General features: G+C 32.4%; 1 protein-coding gene across 8 annotated transcripts in view; it reads right to left on the reverse strand.

Annotated features, from left to right (window-relative positions):
* Positions 1 to 17,880, reverse strand: part of FAM135A (family with sequence similarity 135 member A) — a 155,701-nt gene that overhangs the window by 68,499 nt on the left and 69,322 nt on the right. For 5 of the 8 annotated variants that reach the window (XM_032153936.2, XM_032154015.2, XM_032153986.2 and 2 more), the window contains 5 exons: positions 16,299 to 16,472; positions 12,602 to 12,728; positions 11,486 to 11,639; positions 7,394 to 7,471; positions 2,271 to 2,320 (listed from right to left, as the gene is read on the reverse strand). In XM_032153936.2, the coding sequence (XP_032009827.1) occupies positions 2,271 to 2,320; positions 7,394 to 7,471; positions 11,486 to 11,639; positions 12,602 to 12,728; positions 16,299 to 16,472 (583 nt within the window). The remainder of the gene's footprint in view (positions 1 to 2,270; positions 2,321 to 7,393; positions 7,472 to 11,485; positions 11,640 to 12,601; positions 12,729 to 16,298; positions 16,473 to 17,880) is intronic. The other 3 variants (XM_032153951.2, XM_032153997.2, XM_032154033.2) reach the window with 1 other exon arrangement.

The raw sequence follows: 17,880 nt of genomic DNA on the forward strand, positions 1-17,880 counted from the left end.
TTACAAACCTTATTCTCCATGCCACTTTTTTTCTGTATTACTGTTAAAAGCTTGGAATATACAGATCCTTTCAAATATTTCATATGTAATCACATAAACCAATAAAATACACAAACAGCTTTTTAGTTTTAACATACTATATGAAATCATATTATTCATGTTTCTTTATTTTTTTCAATTAATATATCTTGAAGAGTTTTCAGCATGCAAACAGTACCTAGCATCATGGATTAATAAATATTTTCTGAATTAAATAATTCATGACAATTTCATAGAGATCCACCTAATGCTTTTAAATGGCTACATGGGAATTGATAATAATTAACGATGTAATTCCTTATATTTGTGCACATTTATGAGTATTTTTGTAGAACAGATTATCAAATAAAAACTGCTGTGCAGATTTGATAACTGCAGTATGTAAGTGTTTTAAAAATACAGTGATGCACTAATGTTAAAAAATACTGTGCCAATTTATACCATCACCAACAGGGTATGCAGATGCTAGTTTCACTACACTCTTAAAAAAAAACGAAGATCAGTAGTCACTTTCATTCTTGCAAATTTCATAGGCAAAAAAAAACCTATTAGAATCTGCATTCCCCTGGTTTCCAGTAAGAATGAGTATCATTTCAGGAGCTAAATTATTCTGCTAAGAATTTGTTATTTGTACACTGCCTCATTGTATCCTTTTTTTTTTTTTTTTACAAGGGTGTTGTTTTAAAATTGATACGTGAGAGCATGTTATATATAATGAGCACTGACCATTAGCCTGTTTTAAATATTGCAAATATTATCTTCCAGTCTATACTTTGCTTTCAAATTTATAGTATATTTTGTTACAAAGAAATTTCAAATCATCAATGTCTTATTTTGTCCCTTAGGTTTTTATTGGTCTTTAAAAAACTTATCTTTTTGAAAATTGTCTGAGGGAGTGATTTCATATCCCAAGATCAGATTGTTTATATTTACATATATATATGTAATTTTTTTCTTCCTAATTTCTCTGGACACTTAAGTCTTCAGTCCACTTAGAACTGCTGCTATAGCATGGCATGACGTTAACTTTACCACAATATTTACAGACCCTGATGTTACGGATATTTTATCATATACTTAGTTATTAAACATAATAGTGACTATTTTAGGGCTGTTTAATTCCACTGACTTTTTATTCTTTTAGAGAAATCCTACCTTATTTCCTTTCATTATTATTATTTTACATATATTTTAGTATCCAGTTGAGCGAGTCTTCCTACATTTGTATTATTTTAAAATTACATTATTTTTTAAAAAAGTTTTTCTTAGCCATCTTTACATTTCTTGAAATGATTTTAAAAACAAGCTTAAATTTCTAGTGGGATTTTGGTTTGGACTCATTAAAATGATTGACTGGAGTAAAATTGATATCTTTTAGTGTTTATCTACAGAAGTATCATATGTATATTTATTCAAATTTTCTTTAATAGCTCAGTGAAACACTGCAGATGATTTCACATTAACTGCACACATCTTAAGATTTTTTTAAATATTTAATGTTCTTTTGAGCAATTATAAGAACATTAGTGACTTCTTTAAAGAAAATATATTACTTAAACTGCAGAGAAAACCTCTAGGACAGTATACAAAACTGATGTATCCTGCATATGTATAATTTTCTAAGGAGAATACCTTGTTGAATAGGTCTAGTCCTCACTCAAATTTATATCCAAAAGTAAATCCAAACCAAATACATATTTTTGTTTGATTCACACCTCTGATTTCTTCCATTAATGTAGCTGACCAAGAGTGAATGCATAGTGAAACATGCATTTAAATAGTTAAAGCATTTAGTTTCTCAGAAAAAGAAAGGCAAATATATCCAATTTAATTGCAAGAGTGAACTGAAAAAATGATCTGAGAAGCAAATTGATCTGCTGAAATAAAACAAATTTTCATTTTTAAACAGTATCATTTTACAAGTTTAAGTGATGTTTTAAAAATGTGTCCAGAAATTGAGTGAACAGAAGAAAATGTACAGTTTGATCAGTTAATTTTCTTTGCTATTTCATTTATATGAAGAATAATATACTTTTTAAAAGGTAAGTTAACTTCATGCTGAAGCCAAATGAATTTTGACCAACAAAGTTGTGGTTCTACCATGGTCAACCATTTTATCTTTGCATTTTAGGAACTATAAATACTTTAAGTTTTCATAGACAAAATATTTAGAATAGGACACAGAAACCACTCAAATAACTTGATAATGTGAATATAAAAAATCCAAGTACCTTAACTTCTTCACATAGTTCAGTAAGTCGAGCTTCTACATCCATTTCCTCTGGAAGGAGTAAAGAGTAGAGGAAATATTCCAATGTTAGATATTTAATTTATATAAATAAAATTCCCATAAAAAACTGAAAATTAAGAATGATCTGGACTGTATTCAATGAATTAAATTTCAAGGTAACGTATTTTCATAAACATATTAATTACATAGGTAATGTGATTATTAAATTCTACATTCTGATAAATATCATTTTTTAGTTTTCACAAGAGTTAACACTGTCAAGGAAATATTAACTATATACATAAAGTAACTTGCACAACTGTGTCACAGAAAAGACCAACCATATAATTAGATTTTACTGTATTTCATATAATTTCCAGTACAGTTTATTATTTTGTGTTATATACACATATGCCTTGCTTTCTTGTGTTTTACAAAAGCTATTCCTAAAATGCTCAAGTAAAATTAATTTTTATAACTGAAACATTTAAAACATACCTGGTGTGTAGGCTATTTAATAAAAATGAATGTCAAGATCCTTTAATAGAAAGTTAGTTCCTAATACATTTGTTTTTCTATAAAATATTCTTAAACTGAGGCAGATATTTGCCATACAGTTCTGATTTACTTAATGTATGCTATAATCATCTATAAAGAGGTGCACAAATTTACAATTAAAATGGTAATATTTACCAGGAAAAACAGAAACTAACAAAATATAAAGATTTATAAATTATTTATTTTTGGCAGGGAAGAATTACACTAAGGTCTGAAATATCTTTACATACACTTAATTTTTAAGTAGAAATCAAATAGGTCTTTTAAAAGAACTGTAACAGCATAGTTACAATCATACAAAATTCCCATAATCTTGTTGTGAAAGAGTTTAATTGATCTTTCTCACACAAAGGCAAGAACATATTCTGTAACATCCCTGAATTCACTCATCAGCTGACTAATTTGTAAGACAGACTGAATGTTTACTACATGATAAAAATGATAAACATTTAAATGTTTAAAAAAGCAATCAAAATAATATGGTACAAACACAACCACAGTATAATTGTTAGAGTGGGGAGACGGCCAGATGTGAGCAGGCAAGGCAGCCTCTGGGCAAAGAAGTCCTGGAGATGCTGCCCACTGACAGCAAAAAGGACAGTGGCTATATTGGCTATACCTGGCCTTGTGGTTGGGCTCCCGCGACCCTGAAGCATGTGCAGTCCTCCATTAACTCACCCTAGAGTGGTCTTTTCTCATTATAATAGTAAAAAACACACCCCTAAGTGGAGATTTTAAATGCTAACGAGACAAGCAACATGTGTACTAGCATGTACAACTACAGAGCATGTATGCCCAAGGGGATCGCCTAAAACATGATTGCAAGTGACACCTCCTCATGCCCTTTCATGAATAATCATGTATTCTTCATACAGTCCCCCAGCACTGACTGCTGCTGGCTCACTCTCTCCAGAAGCTTGCTCTGCTTTATCTTTCAGAGTATGCTACTGTCTCTTTAAATAAATTCTGCTACTTAACCCTTGCTGCGTGTCTCTTGGCTGAATTCTTCCTTCAACAAGAATCAAGGATGCTGTACCCCTCCCAGTAACATAAACAACAAATACTCTGTTGTTAACTAAAAATCAGTGGAACAGATACATTTCATAACTCACAAAATATACATGTAAAATTTTATTTAGATATTGATATATACCAAAAAATAGATCACTAATTTGGCCAACTTGTTGGTAACTAAAGAAATTTGCAATGATTTCACAAATCATTTCACTGTCAGATAAACCAGTGGCTTCTAATATTGGGTTTTCCAAAACTAAAAAACCAGCAACAGACTCTGCATTAAAACCACCACTGCTATAGGCCAACATCTGTTTTCGCCTTACTCATGATCTTTTCCTGTGATAGAAAAAAATCAGTAAAATTAGTCTTAGAAATTACATATTCTACCTCTGATTTTTAAAAATTTGAAAATAAGGTTTTGAGAGTTGTGACACATTTTTCTAATGTTTACACAGAAGAACCTAACTGCATAAATGGGTATGTTTGCATTATAGCTACTGAGAGCTACTTCAGTGCAAGCAATATCTTTTTTTTTTTTTGGGACGGAGTCTCGCTGTGTCCCCCAGGTTGGAGTGCAGTGGCACGATCTCAGCTCACTGCAAGCTCCACCTCCTGGGTTCATGCCATTCTCCTGCCTCAGCCTCCCGAGTAGCTGGGACTACAGGCGCCCGCCAACATGCCCGGCTAATTTTTTGTATTTTTAGTAGAAACGGGGTTTCACCGTGTTAGCCAAGAGATGCTCTCAATCTCCTGACCTCGTGATCCACCCGTCTCGGCCTCCCAAAGTGCTGGGATTACAGGTGTGAGCCACCGCGCCCGGCCGCAAACAATATCTTAAAGAATGTTTAAAAGCATAATTTAACTTTAAAATCTTAGTACTGAAAATAATTTCAAAATCACTTAGATTTTTAAGGGAGTTTAAAATCCTATTTTAATTATTTTTTCTTTTTAAAGTGACATATATAACAGACCCGTGAGCAACACAGGTTTGATCTACACAGGTGCATTTATACACAAGTATTTTTCAATAAATATTTTGGAAAGAATATGAAACTTGCAAACTACGCAGTCTAGAAATATTGAAAAAATTAAGAAAGATGACTATGTCATGATTGCATAAAAACATGTAGATACTAGTCTTTTTATGTATTAATCAACTGTTCATGTTATCTGTAAGGCTTTCAGTGAATAGTAGGCCATTAGTTGATAAGTACCGGAGGACTCAAAAGTTACAGGTATATTTTTAACTGTACAGGGGTCAGTGCCCCAATTCCGGTGTTATTCAAGGGTATACTGTATATCCATTTATACAATTTTATAGAAATGTATAAATGTGATGACTATCTTTTTTTTGGGGGGGGGGGCTTGGCTCCTATTACTAATCCAAGGTTACAGTCTAGAGCATATCCTTCCATATTTTTCAAATATAATATACATACACACATATGAGTTTTGGAGTCACTGTTTTATAAAAATAGGATTGCACTTTGCACATTTTTTTGCATCTTGCTTTTTTTTCTCTCAGATTACCCCACAGTATTCTGGTACCTAGCACTAAAGCATTTTTTAAGATGACTACACAGTATTCCTTGATGTGGGTGCATCATGATATATTCTGCATTCCACTCTTTGCCCAAATAATGGGCATTGATCTTTGTTTATACTGTTTTGCCACTAAGAACAATACTGCAATAAACATGCTTGTAGCTGTATCTTTACATACTAGCTAGTATGTTATTTCTATGATACAGGTGAACAGAAGTGGGGATGCTAGGTCAAAGGGTACATGTATCTAATATTTTTTTCTAAATCTATCCATTCATTCAACAAATATTTGTAACACAGCTCAGACAACGGCAATACAATGTTAGATTTAAGGATAAAAGATATCTCAACAAAAGTGTTAACTAACTTCACTATGTTTTAGTTTTGAAAATTAAGTATTTTTCTACTCAACCAAGATCTGGCCCATTTTAAAAAAATAGATCTTATTACATTAAACTGCATTCTGTAAAATTATTTAGAATGCTCACATGTAAACTGATAGGCTGGCAATAAAACAGTTTAAATTAGAAGTATATTTTAATTGCTAAAAAAATGCTAAAATGTCATAAACGGCCACAGTTTCATACTATGAATTCTTTAATTTTACAGTAACTTTATATGAGAATATAATACTATGTTCCAGAAAGAATGACAATAAATTTTCAACTCTTCTTTTTCCTTCCTGACAAGAAAATTAGTTTCTCTTAACAGTCTTAGTGAAAATTAACATAACTCAAATATTTCTGAGTTAGTTTTCACCTGAGAAATGTTGAGATAGATTTGGGCTTTTTAACTTCCTTCATTTCATATCTCTGAAAATTGGGAAAATAAATATTTTATTCCACTTTTTGATTCCTACAGCTTTTCATAATTTTTAAAAAAATTGGGATGGTTTATTGAATGCAAAGTGAAAACTTTTAATATACTTATAGATAATAAACTATTGCTATTCAAGAAAAGTCTAACATATATATGAAAATGTATAATAACATAATGAGATCAGAACATTTCCTTTACCATGTATAACATATCCAGAGAGTGGTGATTTGATGTTATTTTGCTTTTTAAATGTAGAATGACAAAAAATAAATGCAAATTGACTAAAACAAACAAACAATAAAACCCAGATCCTGATAGGATATTTCTCTTATTTCTTTTTTTAAAGCTTTTTTTTTTTTTTGAGATGGGAGTCTGATTCTGTTGCCCAGGCTGGAGTGCAGTGGCACGATCTTGGCTCACTGCAACCTTTGCCTTCTGGGTTCAAGCAATTCTCCTGCCTCAGCCTCCCATCTCTTCTCTATTTCTGCAGTGCAGAAAACTAGGTTTAGTTTTTTTTGAGGCAGAGTTTTGCTTTTGTTGCCTAGGCTGGAGTGCAATAGCGCGATCTCGGCTCACTGCAATCTCCACTGCCCAGGTTTAAGCAACTGTGCCTCAGCCTCCGAGTAGCTGGGATTACAGATATGCGCCACCACACCCGGCTAATTTTGTATTTTTAGTAGAGACAGGGTTTCATTATGTTGGTCAGGCTAGTCTCCAACTTCTGACCTCAGGTGATCTGCCCACCTTGGCCTCCCAAAGTGCTGGGATTACAGGCGTGAGTCACCGCACCCGGCCTGGTTTAGTTTTAAAATCACATTTCATTATCACTAGGCCTAGCCAAAGATAAAATAACTGAGCAAATTTAAGGCGATGTCATTAAACCAACAAATTGTAGTAATAATCACGGTTTTGAAAAAGTGCTCTTCACAGAAACATGAAAAAAGCCAGACAGTTTTGCATTTACCGTTTCCAGATTTAAGTAAAAACTTCAATATTACAAATTAATTAGGAAATCAACCAAAATTTATCTACAAACCAAACTGATTTTAAAGGTAAGTTCTTCAGAATGGTGGAAACATACTATATTATTAAACATATATTTATGAAATCTGATGCTAATTTAAAGCAAAATTTCATACTAATTAATTAAAAGGGATCATTTACTTAAGCTATTTGTAAACGTACCTAGATGGTTGTCTTTCTGTGTTCGTAGCTGTTTTCTTCTGAGAAGACGCTCATATAGGAGCTGCATGTTGGCCTTGGCTAGTCATAAGGATTGCACACAGCACTAGTTACTATACTCCTTTTACAACAACACTTACTAGAATTTTCCATCTTGTTAATAATAGACTTAGTGTTGATCTGATAGTGCAGTTAGTTAATTAGCTTATCAAAATTACAAATGATGTACATTCAAGTATATATTTCTTTGGTTTTTTAATTTAAATGTATGTGCCACTCAACATTTCATAATCCAATATGTTTTAATTAATTAGACTCAGAATTTTAGGTTGGCAGGGATCTCAGTTAACTCCCTGCTGTTACAAGTGTAGATACTAGGGTTCAGATAGGCTATGTGACTTGCCCAAACCTAATTCCAGAACTCCTGACTCTCATGTTCAGTAACAGCTCCTTGCACCAAACCAATATTTAATTATATGTCATCAGAAAATGTACATCATTCATCTAGGAGAAAAGAGAAAGGCAAAAAAGCAGAAAGGAACTCAAGGTGTTATTTTAAAAGAAGGAACATGTTTTAGAAAAGTTTTCAAAGCATAGTCAAGTTTAAGAAGTTTAAATATATGCTTATTTGAAAACTCAATGAAAGTGGTAAGTAATAGAAGGAAATATTCTTTAATCAAGAACTACTCTGTATCCATTTATTAAAACTGGTGAATATAGTGGTGTTTGGTCAATAGTACATTATAGAAATATTAGTGTTCACAATTTTATTTTGCTAGAATAAAAATAAAAGACATTGATAGTTTAGAATATGTAACAAATACTTTTATTTTTAATAGTTAATAGTATTTTTAGATGTTTTCTTACAAGATGCATTCAAGAATAAACTAAAATTCACAATAAAGAGAAAGGAAAATAAAAACCGTAAAGTTTAAGAACACCGCAATATACTACCAATATTTATTGAAGATGAATCTTGACTTTAAAAATCCCTAGGAAACTGTTAAGCTTTATGTTGATGCCTATACTTTTTCAAGTAACAATGAAAACTGTATTGTGCTATTTCATTCATTCATTCGAGAAATATATTTTAAGTAAATCTATGTGTAAGGTACTAGTAATTTTATTTCTATCATATACTTATTTAAAACTGAAGTCTGGGTTTGCTTTAGAATTTTATTTTCTGATAAAATATTTTAAGCAAATAATTTGGAATAAAGTCGACATTCATTTTGTAATTAACTTCTGAAATTAAATGTAAGGGCACTTTTATTATGATACTTTCTATATTACATCTATAAGCCCAAAGTAATATACACGACATAAAAGCCATCCTCACCAGAGAGAAAGTTGAAAATCTTATGAATACATGATCATGCTGAAGCTAGACTGATAAATTAATAATAATTGCTAACACTGTCTAACCCCAACACCCAGGCTGTGGACTGGTACTTGTCTGTGGCCTGTTAGGAACTGGGCTGCACAGCAGGAGGTGAGCGGCAGGCAAGCAAGCACCGCTTCCTGAGCTCTGCCTCCTGTGGGATCAGCAGCGGCATTAGATTCTCATACGAGCATGAATGCTATTGCGAACTGTGCATGTGAGGGATCTAGGTTGCATGCTCCTTACGAGAATCTAACTAATGCCTCATGATCTGAGGTGGAATAGTTTCATCCTGAAACAATCCCTTCCCCCAATCCCTGGAAAAATTGTCTCCCAAGAAACTGGTCCCTGGTGCCAAAAAGGTTGGGGACTGCTGGTCTAAGCTATTTGAAATAAACATTTGCCTTCAAAAGGAGAAATGTTGTTATTTAATTAATAATTATAAATTTTATCAATCAACTTCCTTTTAGAGAGGATTTTTTCTAAGTTAAAATGTGGTTCATAGGTTTTTCTTTGTAAAGACGACATGTTAAATCTACTTTAACATTATATGCAGATGGATATCTTCCTTATACAGGTATTTATAAGCCCATCTCATATATTAAAACCCCAAGAAGCCCCATTTTGCTGGGTGAATTTCTCCTTCCTATCCCAATGCTGAGCTGATTTCTTAATACTGTTGCTGTGAGAGGAGAGGGAACAGGAGAAGTCAAAGTTCCTTAAAGGCAGGGACCTATTCTTTCCTCAGAACCTAGCACAGTAACTGACACAGGAGGTGCTCATTAAAAGCCCAAGGGAAGTACACTGTTAAGAAGTATTGTTCCTAGAGATCCTTTACACCCTTTTTCTTTTGGATAATCTCACCTTTGCTTCCTGACACAGGTACCACATCTGATTCCCTTCAATCTCCTTACCATGTGAATGGAAACCACTTTGTGTTTGTAGGCTCAAAGTAAGTAAGTGACAGAAATGGTTCCAAATGTGCACTCTTGAACATACAATAATGCCTCCTTGAATCTACTGTAGTATTCCACATCAAAGCTATTAACACGTTTTTGTTTTTTTTTGTAGAAATGACATTACACATGGATTTTAAGCTTTACATCACTACTTTTCATCACACTATTTTTCAGGCACATGATATTGTCCTTCATTAATATGGTAGTATAATAGTTTTGTGGTCTGGTCATTAAACCTAACTAAAATTTGTTTTCGATTTCCAAACCATCAATAAAGATATTTGAAACATAACTTTCCATTAATTGAGGATAAGTGATAGCCTAAATTAGCTCTATTCTGTAAATGATTCATTCTCAAAAGAGAACATTTTTAAAAATTTACATTTGAGGTAGTAGCCTTCTATAGAATTTTCCTAAGGGAAACAGGAATTCTAAGAACATAAAGTAGCAAGGAAAATAGAGACTGTTTCAGAGAATAATAATCAGAAGATTGTCTTTTCCACACTACCATTTTTGTTTTGAGAATGAATACATGGTCAAAAAAGAATAAACACATTTTCCTATTGCTTATCTATGAAACCATTAGGATTACTGAATCAAGAATTTTAAACAGTCAATTTAGTGATACCTATGTCTAGTCAAGAAAGTGTGAGCTGAACTGACTGAATAGTAGACTTAATTAAATGCACTTGAGTAGTTGCTGATAGTGGCACAACAGCCAGCATTTTCTCACAGCTGAATTTAAGTGGGGTAGAAATTCTTACACTTTCTTGCAATTCCTCTGTAATCCAATATAATTTTTTAAGTAGTCTGATTAGTCTCAAACCCAAGAACTATGTTCAGGAACAGTGACTACTTTAGGGAGTGGACTAATATTGTTAAAAGACTGAAATCTTTGAGGAACAAAGGAATAAAGTAAGAATATTGATTCACTAAATTTTAAAAGGCAATTTATGATTTATTAAAAAACATAATTATAAAACAATATATTCTAAAGAAATTAAAATATATTTTTATAAGCTATTAGCCAATATTTGAAAATAAAAGCTAATAAAACTGATATAAAAAGTCTGAATAAGAACTTATTTTGCCAATCCCCATAATTTACCTTCTGTGAAATAATGCATTTAAAGCATTTTGCAAACTACAAATGGCAGACAAAATCAAGGCAATATGATTTTTTATTATGCACTACAAATATATACAGGTATTACTTTTGAATGAAACCTGAAGTTTGATTTTTTAAAACAATTTCAATGATTTTTAAAATGTTAAAATACTAAGTAATGTTATTATTCCCTAAAATAATATAAAAGGAATTTGAGATCTGAGATAACTATTATAAAATCAAATGTAAACAAAAATGCCCTAAGTACCTACAATCTGATTAGACTGTAAAATATTCGGAAGTATGGATTTAATTTACCTTCCTATGATTCTGCAGATAATTACATTTGCTTTCTAGCATGTTTTTGGGTTATATTTTAGGAGGAACAGTATATTGACATGTTTTTTTAAAAGACTTATTTCACATTTAGCACCAAGAAGTTATTTTTTAGTATTCTGAAAAACATTTTTAAATTGCAAAAAGTGATTATCAAGGTAGAAAAAGATGGAATTGAGAGAGAAGTAAAGTGAAGCACACAAACACTGTAGTTTTAGTATAGAAAAACTATGGCAAAGCTGATAGCTAGCAATATAAGACTGAAGAGAATGATCTGAACTGTAGGATAGGTCTTGCTACTTTTAACATACCCAGTTCTAGTTTCTGACAAGAAGGAATCTCTTCTGTTACTGTAATGAAGTAGCTGTGCAATCCCTTGAAGGCTAGCAGCAAAGTGGCACAAAGTGTATAATGAAAACGATAGGCATGATGTAGGAAGGAGTCTGCAATGATGAAGCTACAACCCTAAACAAAAAACAGATGTAGGATACAGAGTGTCAGTAATACAAAATGTTATATTTGAAACTTGGAAAATAAAGAAAAAATAACCATCTGTCAACTAAATTTATTCTAATACATATAAAAAATTTGGTAATATTTGAGTTGTTTATACAATAAACTTAAACATGAAATGTGGCCCTAGTAATTTCTTTTACAGTGGATTTTTATAACAAGTAGATTAAATTATTATTTTTGATAGCATGTTATTTATATAACATTTACACTGAAGGACAGACACTCAGCTTTTATAGTATGTCCCCTTTTCTAATAATAGCTGTACTTGTACCACTCTTTTTTTTTTTTTTTTAATTTCTTTTTTTTAGATATAGAGTCTCAGTTTGTCACCCAGGCTGGAGTGAAGTGACATGATTGCAGCTCACTGCAGTCTCAACCTTCTGTGCTCAAGTGATTCACCTGCCTCAGGCTCCCTAGCAGTTGGGACTACAGACATGTGACACCATTATTTTTGGTAGAGGTGGGGTCTTGCTATGTTGCTCAGGCTGGTATCAAACTCTTGGCCTCAAGCAATCCTCCAGACTAAGCCTCCCGAAGTGTTGCGATTACAGGCATGAGCCACCACGCCTGGCCTGTGCAACTCTACGCTGGGTCTCAGCTCTGGCAATTGTTCTTTAAAGGCTCCTTTGGAATGATTCTACCAGTTCTGTTGGACCAAGGGGTGACAGTAACAAGTTAAAGGGCACAGGCTCTCAAAGATGTCTATCCACTAAATCTGGTAACATTTTGAAGTATCATGTTAGTTTTCGTAATAGACAATTAGAACCAAACGATTTTTAAGATCATATTTAATTAGATCTATAAGTTGCTAAGCTGAAATAATTAAAAAAAATATAACATTCACAGATAAAATAGTTAAAAACACTTCTTTTAAAATAAAGAAAAGATTTATACACATATTCATTTCTTACATCTGGTGATAACTGTTTTGTGTAGTTAATACCAAAGACCACACTTTCAAGAGTAGGAATCACGGAATCTTTGTTTTGTGCTGGTGCATTTCTATTTAACCAAGTTGTCTTCACAGGGCGAGGAAAGCTGGAGGAAGAAGTATTATATTATTACTGTCATAAGAGTCTATTTGAATGTAAGTTAAATATTTACAAAGGAAAATCTTATAGGAATAGAACAGCAAGAGTTTTGCAAGTTTATAAGTTCAAAAGTACTCCTAAAGTAATTTTAAAAAATAATTTGAATAATCATGAAAAAATAAAATGAATATTAAAAAATTAGGGCTAGATGTTTGACATTGCTTGCTGTAATTATACTTCTGGAAGTCTCAAAGAACATCAAAGATAAAACATGGTGGGATTTAGAGTAGCTAAACAACAAATGAAAGCCAAGCTTGAATTTGGAAATCCTGATGTCAGAACTGGTTACCAAATTTACAACGTTAACACTTAATCAAATATGAATGCTATTCACAGAAATAAAGAGCTTGCATGTAAATGTAGAAAAAGAAAAATTACTAAATCTACCCGACGCCTCTGTTTCCCAAAAATAAGTTTCTTTCCCTTAATTCTCTTTACTAAAAGTCTATAAGCTCTATTAAAATAATTTTTATTATTCAAGTCCCTAGCAGCTAGAACTACAGTCATGTGCCACCATGCTTGGCTAATTTTTATTTTTTGTAGAGGTGAGGTCTTGCTATGTTGCTCAGGCTGGTCTCAAACTCCTGGCCTCAAGCAATCCTCCAGCCTCCAGCTTCAAGGCACCATCAATTACATATTATATGAATTACTTCTGTTAGTATTAACATTTATATTCCATAGAGGAAGAAGCATATTTCTGTTAGAATGTTGAAAAATCATACACAATTATATTTGAGATAAAGTAGGCCAAAGCATTTGAACTGTTTGATAGTTTGGCAAAAGGGAAAAGATAGAAAAGAAAAATAATGTTGCCATAAGCAGAGTGCAGGTTTTGTTTGCAAAATCCATTTGCTTTGCAAAAGTAAAATGTCTATATCCCAGCAAAGAAGGGAGTCTCAAATAAGTGGTAAATTCCATTTGCTACAATGTGTTTTTCAGAATTGTCATAAAAGTTGTACTTAAAAAATTCAAATATAAGAAACAGTTCAAATAAAAAACAAGCAAAGAAAGAAATCCTAAACCACTTACTTTAAGTAACTGATATAACGTCTATAGATTGGGTTGACCATAAAAATTGTTTTAAACAAAAATGAAAATTTAAAAGATAATGTTATAAATTTAAAAACTTTCAATGATTGGATAAAAAAACCCATCAATAATAAAACTTCAGGAAAAACCTGTTGAAGAATATAGAGTAGGAAATGTTACACTTAGACATGACCCCTTTATCAGCACACCACCAGCAAAAAGCTTCCCCTTCCCCTTTCCTTGCTTTCCTTTTCCGACCTTTTATTTATAGGTAGAGAAAGGCTGGTAAACATGCTGCTGCTTTTACAGCAAAGTTCTAGCAGCAAGAGAGTGTTAGATATAAGGGCCCATGGCAGCTAGGTAAAGAACAGCAACCTCAGCTGTTACAGGCATATTGTTTTCTTTTCTAGTCACTAACCAGAGCCAACAGTTAATCCTCTTGGCCTCTGATTCTGAGCCAAAAATTTCTTCTTCCAGTAAATGGTCTCTAGGAGATGAGCTGCCCCTTTCTCCTATTAGTCTGTGGCAAAAATTGCTGCATTGCAAGAGGAAGCACATATTTAACTCACTACAATGGTGATGTGAATATCCACTCTATTTAATTAGGGCCTTAAAAAACAACATTAATAACCTGAGCTAACCTCCTATGAATTGTTTGTGCATTTTTCAGGAGAGAAACACAGCTAGTTTTATGAAGATAATCTTGGTAAGTCTTAAAAAGAAATAGTTAAAACAGTTTAATTAGGGGTTCTTCTTAAAACTACAAAAAGAAGAGATTTAGAAAACTAGAGTAACACATTTTATAAACAGATAAACATTTAGCATTAAAACCAAACACAAAATCATACAAAAGCAATACTGTATATTATTTAAAAGTTATATTTCAAAAAACACACTTTGTTAGAAAAGTTTCATTCACACATTCTATTTCAGAAAATCTTCCAAAAAATTTTTAAGTTTATAATAAAATTACGTATGTAATAAAAAACACCTTCCTGTTTATAAAAGCTATAATAACTTAGCACAACCTCTTAAAGGCCTAGGAGGTAAGAAAAAGAGAGCAAAACTACCAGTTACAGATCTTTCTATAGAATAAAGAAGGCAAAACAAGTCATCAGGAGAAATGTATGTCTTCCTGGCCTGGTGCTCTAAAAGGAACTAGGTCAAGGTGATCTACATGTAAGAGATGAGAGAGCAACAGAATGAAAGATGTTTTCAATTAGTTTTTAAAACAATGTAAAGATATGCCATAGGAGGTTATCACCTGTGGTCAATATGTTAAATTGTGTTGGGCTTCCATAAATTCTGAGGGTGATTTTGCAAAATGACTTACTTAGTTTTCTGATAAATCAGTTTACCATCATATCCCTTAAGCATCATCCCTAATATCATTTGTCAGAATCAGATGTACATCTGAAATTGTAGACAGTTTAGAAATCAAATAAAATTGGAGACTTTCATATAATTTACTGATTTGAAGCATCCATCTACTGCCCATACTACAAGGATGATGTTGTAAAAACTGAAGACCTTGCATTGTATTTTTACGTTAACGAAAGAAATCTGTCTACCCATGGAAGTGAACAGAAAAAAATAATTATCTCAGTGCATTTACTATGATCCAGAATATTATATACCTTTGAACTAATGGTACATGATATAGTTTTAAAAGGCTGAGTAAAAATTCATAGAATTGGTTAATGACTTGGAAAGCAAGTATCACTGTATGATGTACAGTTAAGCAGATAAAATTAGCCTATCTGGGTAAGAGGCAAAGAAAAAATAAGAAAAAATTCACATACTTTTCCAGAGTAATTATAGTATAACATTGCACAAAACATTGCTACAGAATAAACAATGTTGTGTGGTTATTTCCAGATTGTATTTTTTCTTTGTTAACTTATTTGGGATTGACAAAGATGGCTTCATATTTCTGTAATAAAAAAGTTATCAAGCCAAAGTTCCCATACTCTTGAATTTTACTATAAATTTTAAAAGTCCTTATTATTTCAGTTTTCTTTAGCAAAGTACACATTTTCGCTATAAAAATAAAAAAATGCTACATTAATAAGGCTCTCATGTTGAATTGTAATCCTCAATGTTGGAACGGGGCCTGGTGGGAGGTGATTAGATCAGGGGGACAGATTTCTCATGAATGGTTTAGTACCATTCCTCTTGGTACTGTCCTCATGATAGTGAGTGAGTTCTCATGAGATCTAGTTATTTAAAAGTGTGTAGCAACTCCCCCTGACTCTTTTGCTCCTGCTCCGGCCATGTGAGATGCCTGCTCCCCCTTTGATTTCTGCCATTGACTGTAAGTTTCCTGAGGCCTCCCCAGAAGTTAAGCAGATGCCAGCATCATGCTTCCTGTACAGCCTGAAGAACCATGACCCAATTAAACCTCTTTTCTTTATAAATTGCTCAGACTCAGGTATTTCTTTATTGCAGTGTAAGAATGGCTTAATACAAAAATATTAGTCAAATTTACCTTATTAGTGGCTGGTGTAGTGCAACCAATGATGCATGAACTGTAACAGACACAACAGAAAGGTGGAAGTAATCAAACATAACATTAACATGATGATGAAGGCCTCTATGGGGGCTAAAGTGCAGCTTCAATGTTCGGCTACTTATTAGTTGCAAGGCATTCAGATCATCTGCCCTGTAAAAAGGAACACTTAGCATGTAAGTATGAAATATTTAGTCAAGGCCAATATATTATACAGTAGTTGAAACTATAAAAACTATTTACTTAATTACTTTTTAAAAATTTCGAATGAGAGTAATTTTTAAAGCATCATATTTGCATTAGAAAGCAATATGAAACATACCAATTGAGAAAATAATCAGATCCCACCTATTGTTTTCTATCAGTCCATGATATGATCTATTTTTTCACTAATATCCCTATAAAATGAATCCTTTTTGATACTTCAGGAATTAATCTCATCTTAAAATTTTACCCCATAGAGAATACTGGTTATTACAAGGCTGCAGTACAACATAGGTCAAATACTATTATAATAAATCCCAAAGGATATTTCAAATTATTTTTACTCTACAAAATTTTATTAAGTGCTGCTCAAAAATAAACAGGTCATTGCTTATTTTAAAAAGCAAAACATATCTTATTGAAGATATTTAGTATATCATTAGATTTATACATACTAAAAATGTGAAATAATGCCATGAAAATTATATCCAATTATACTTAAAAAAATTCCATCCATACATTATAACTATCTACAGGTAATGAACTACCTACTCATTTCAGCTTATTCCACTTAAATAATTCTGACTTGGTTAAAAAAAGACTTCACAAAATTCTTTGTAATGAAAAGTATTACAGAGGAACAGTAGCTACCATATAGTGAAGAGGACATCTAAAGTAGGCCTTTCAGTAATGTGACTTTTTAGTTACTTATCCCACAAGCAGTCTGAATTTATACATCATTTTTGAGAATTGTTCCTAAAACTACATTTGAGATGGGGAAGAAACCCTGCATAAATAAAATTGTTTAGTGAATCTCTGACTCTTGTTTTAAATGAACACAAGCAAAATTTGTTCATAAAACATATGACTGCATGTCCAGGTGTGTGGGTAAGTTGGAGGTAGCCAATCCTAAAACTTCCTCAAGGGCTCTGGAAATTAATGAACTAGAACAACTGTCAAGTGCACATCATCAGTCTTGATAACTCTCAGAATATCAACAAAGTCCTACCTAAAGAAAGCATAACTGATGCCATCAAGAAAGATTAGCCAGTGATACAGTGGAAAAGAGCCCATTTACATTTAAATGCCTCATGGTAGTGGTATTACATTAACAGTGCAATTTCTAGCAGCTAGGAAAAATTGTTCCATATTTCTTTAACTTGTCTGGTTTTGTTATCTGGAGCTCATGGATTCGGCATGGGTACAATAGAGCTGGCCTAACCATTCTCATGGTTTCCCCAGAAAACACAAGTAGTTCAAGACAAGATAGGGATAGGACGAATTTTAAGAAGAAAATGGGCAATCTAATCATAACAAATAACAGTCATAAGTGCCTAAAGGTTTTTTAATTGATTAG

The sequence above is a fragment of the Hylobates moloch genome, unplaced genomic scaffold, assembly GCF_009828535.3.
Source record: "Hylobates moloch isolate HMO894 unplaced genomic scaffold, HMol_V3 SCAFFOLD_2, whole genome shotgun sequence".
Lineage (NCBI taxonomy): Eukaryota > Metazoa > Chordata > Mammalia > Primates > Hylobatidae > Hylobates > Hylobates moloch.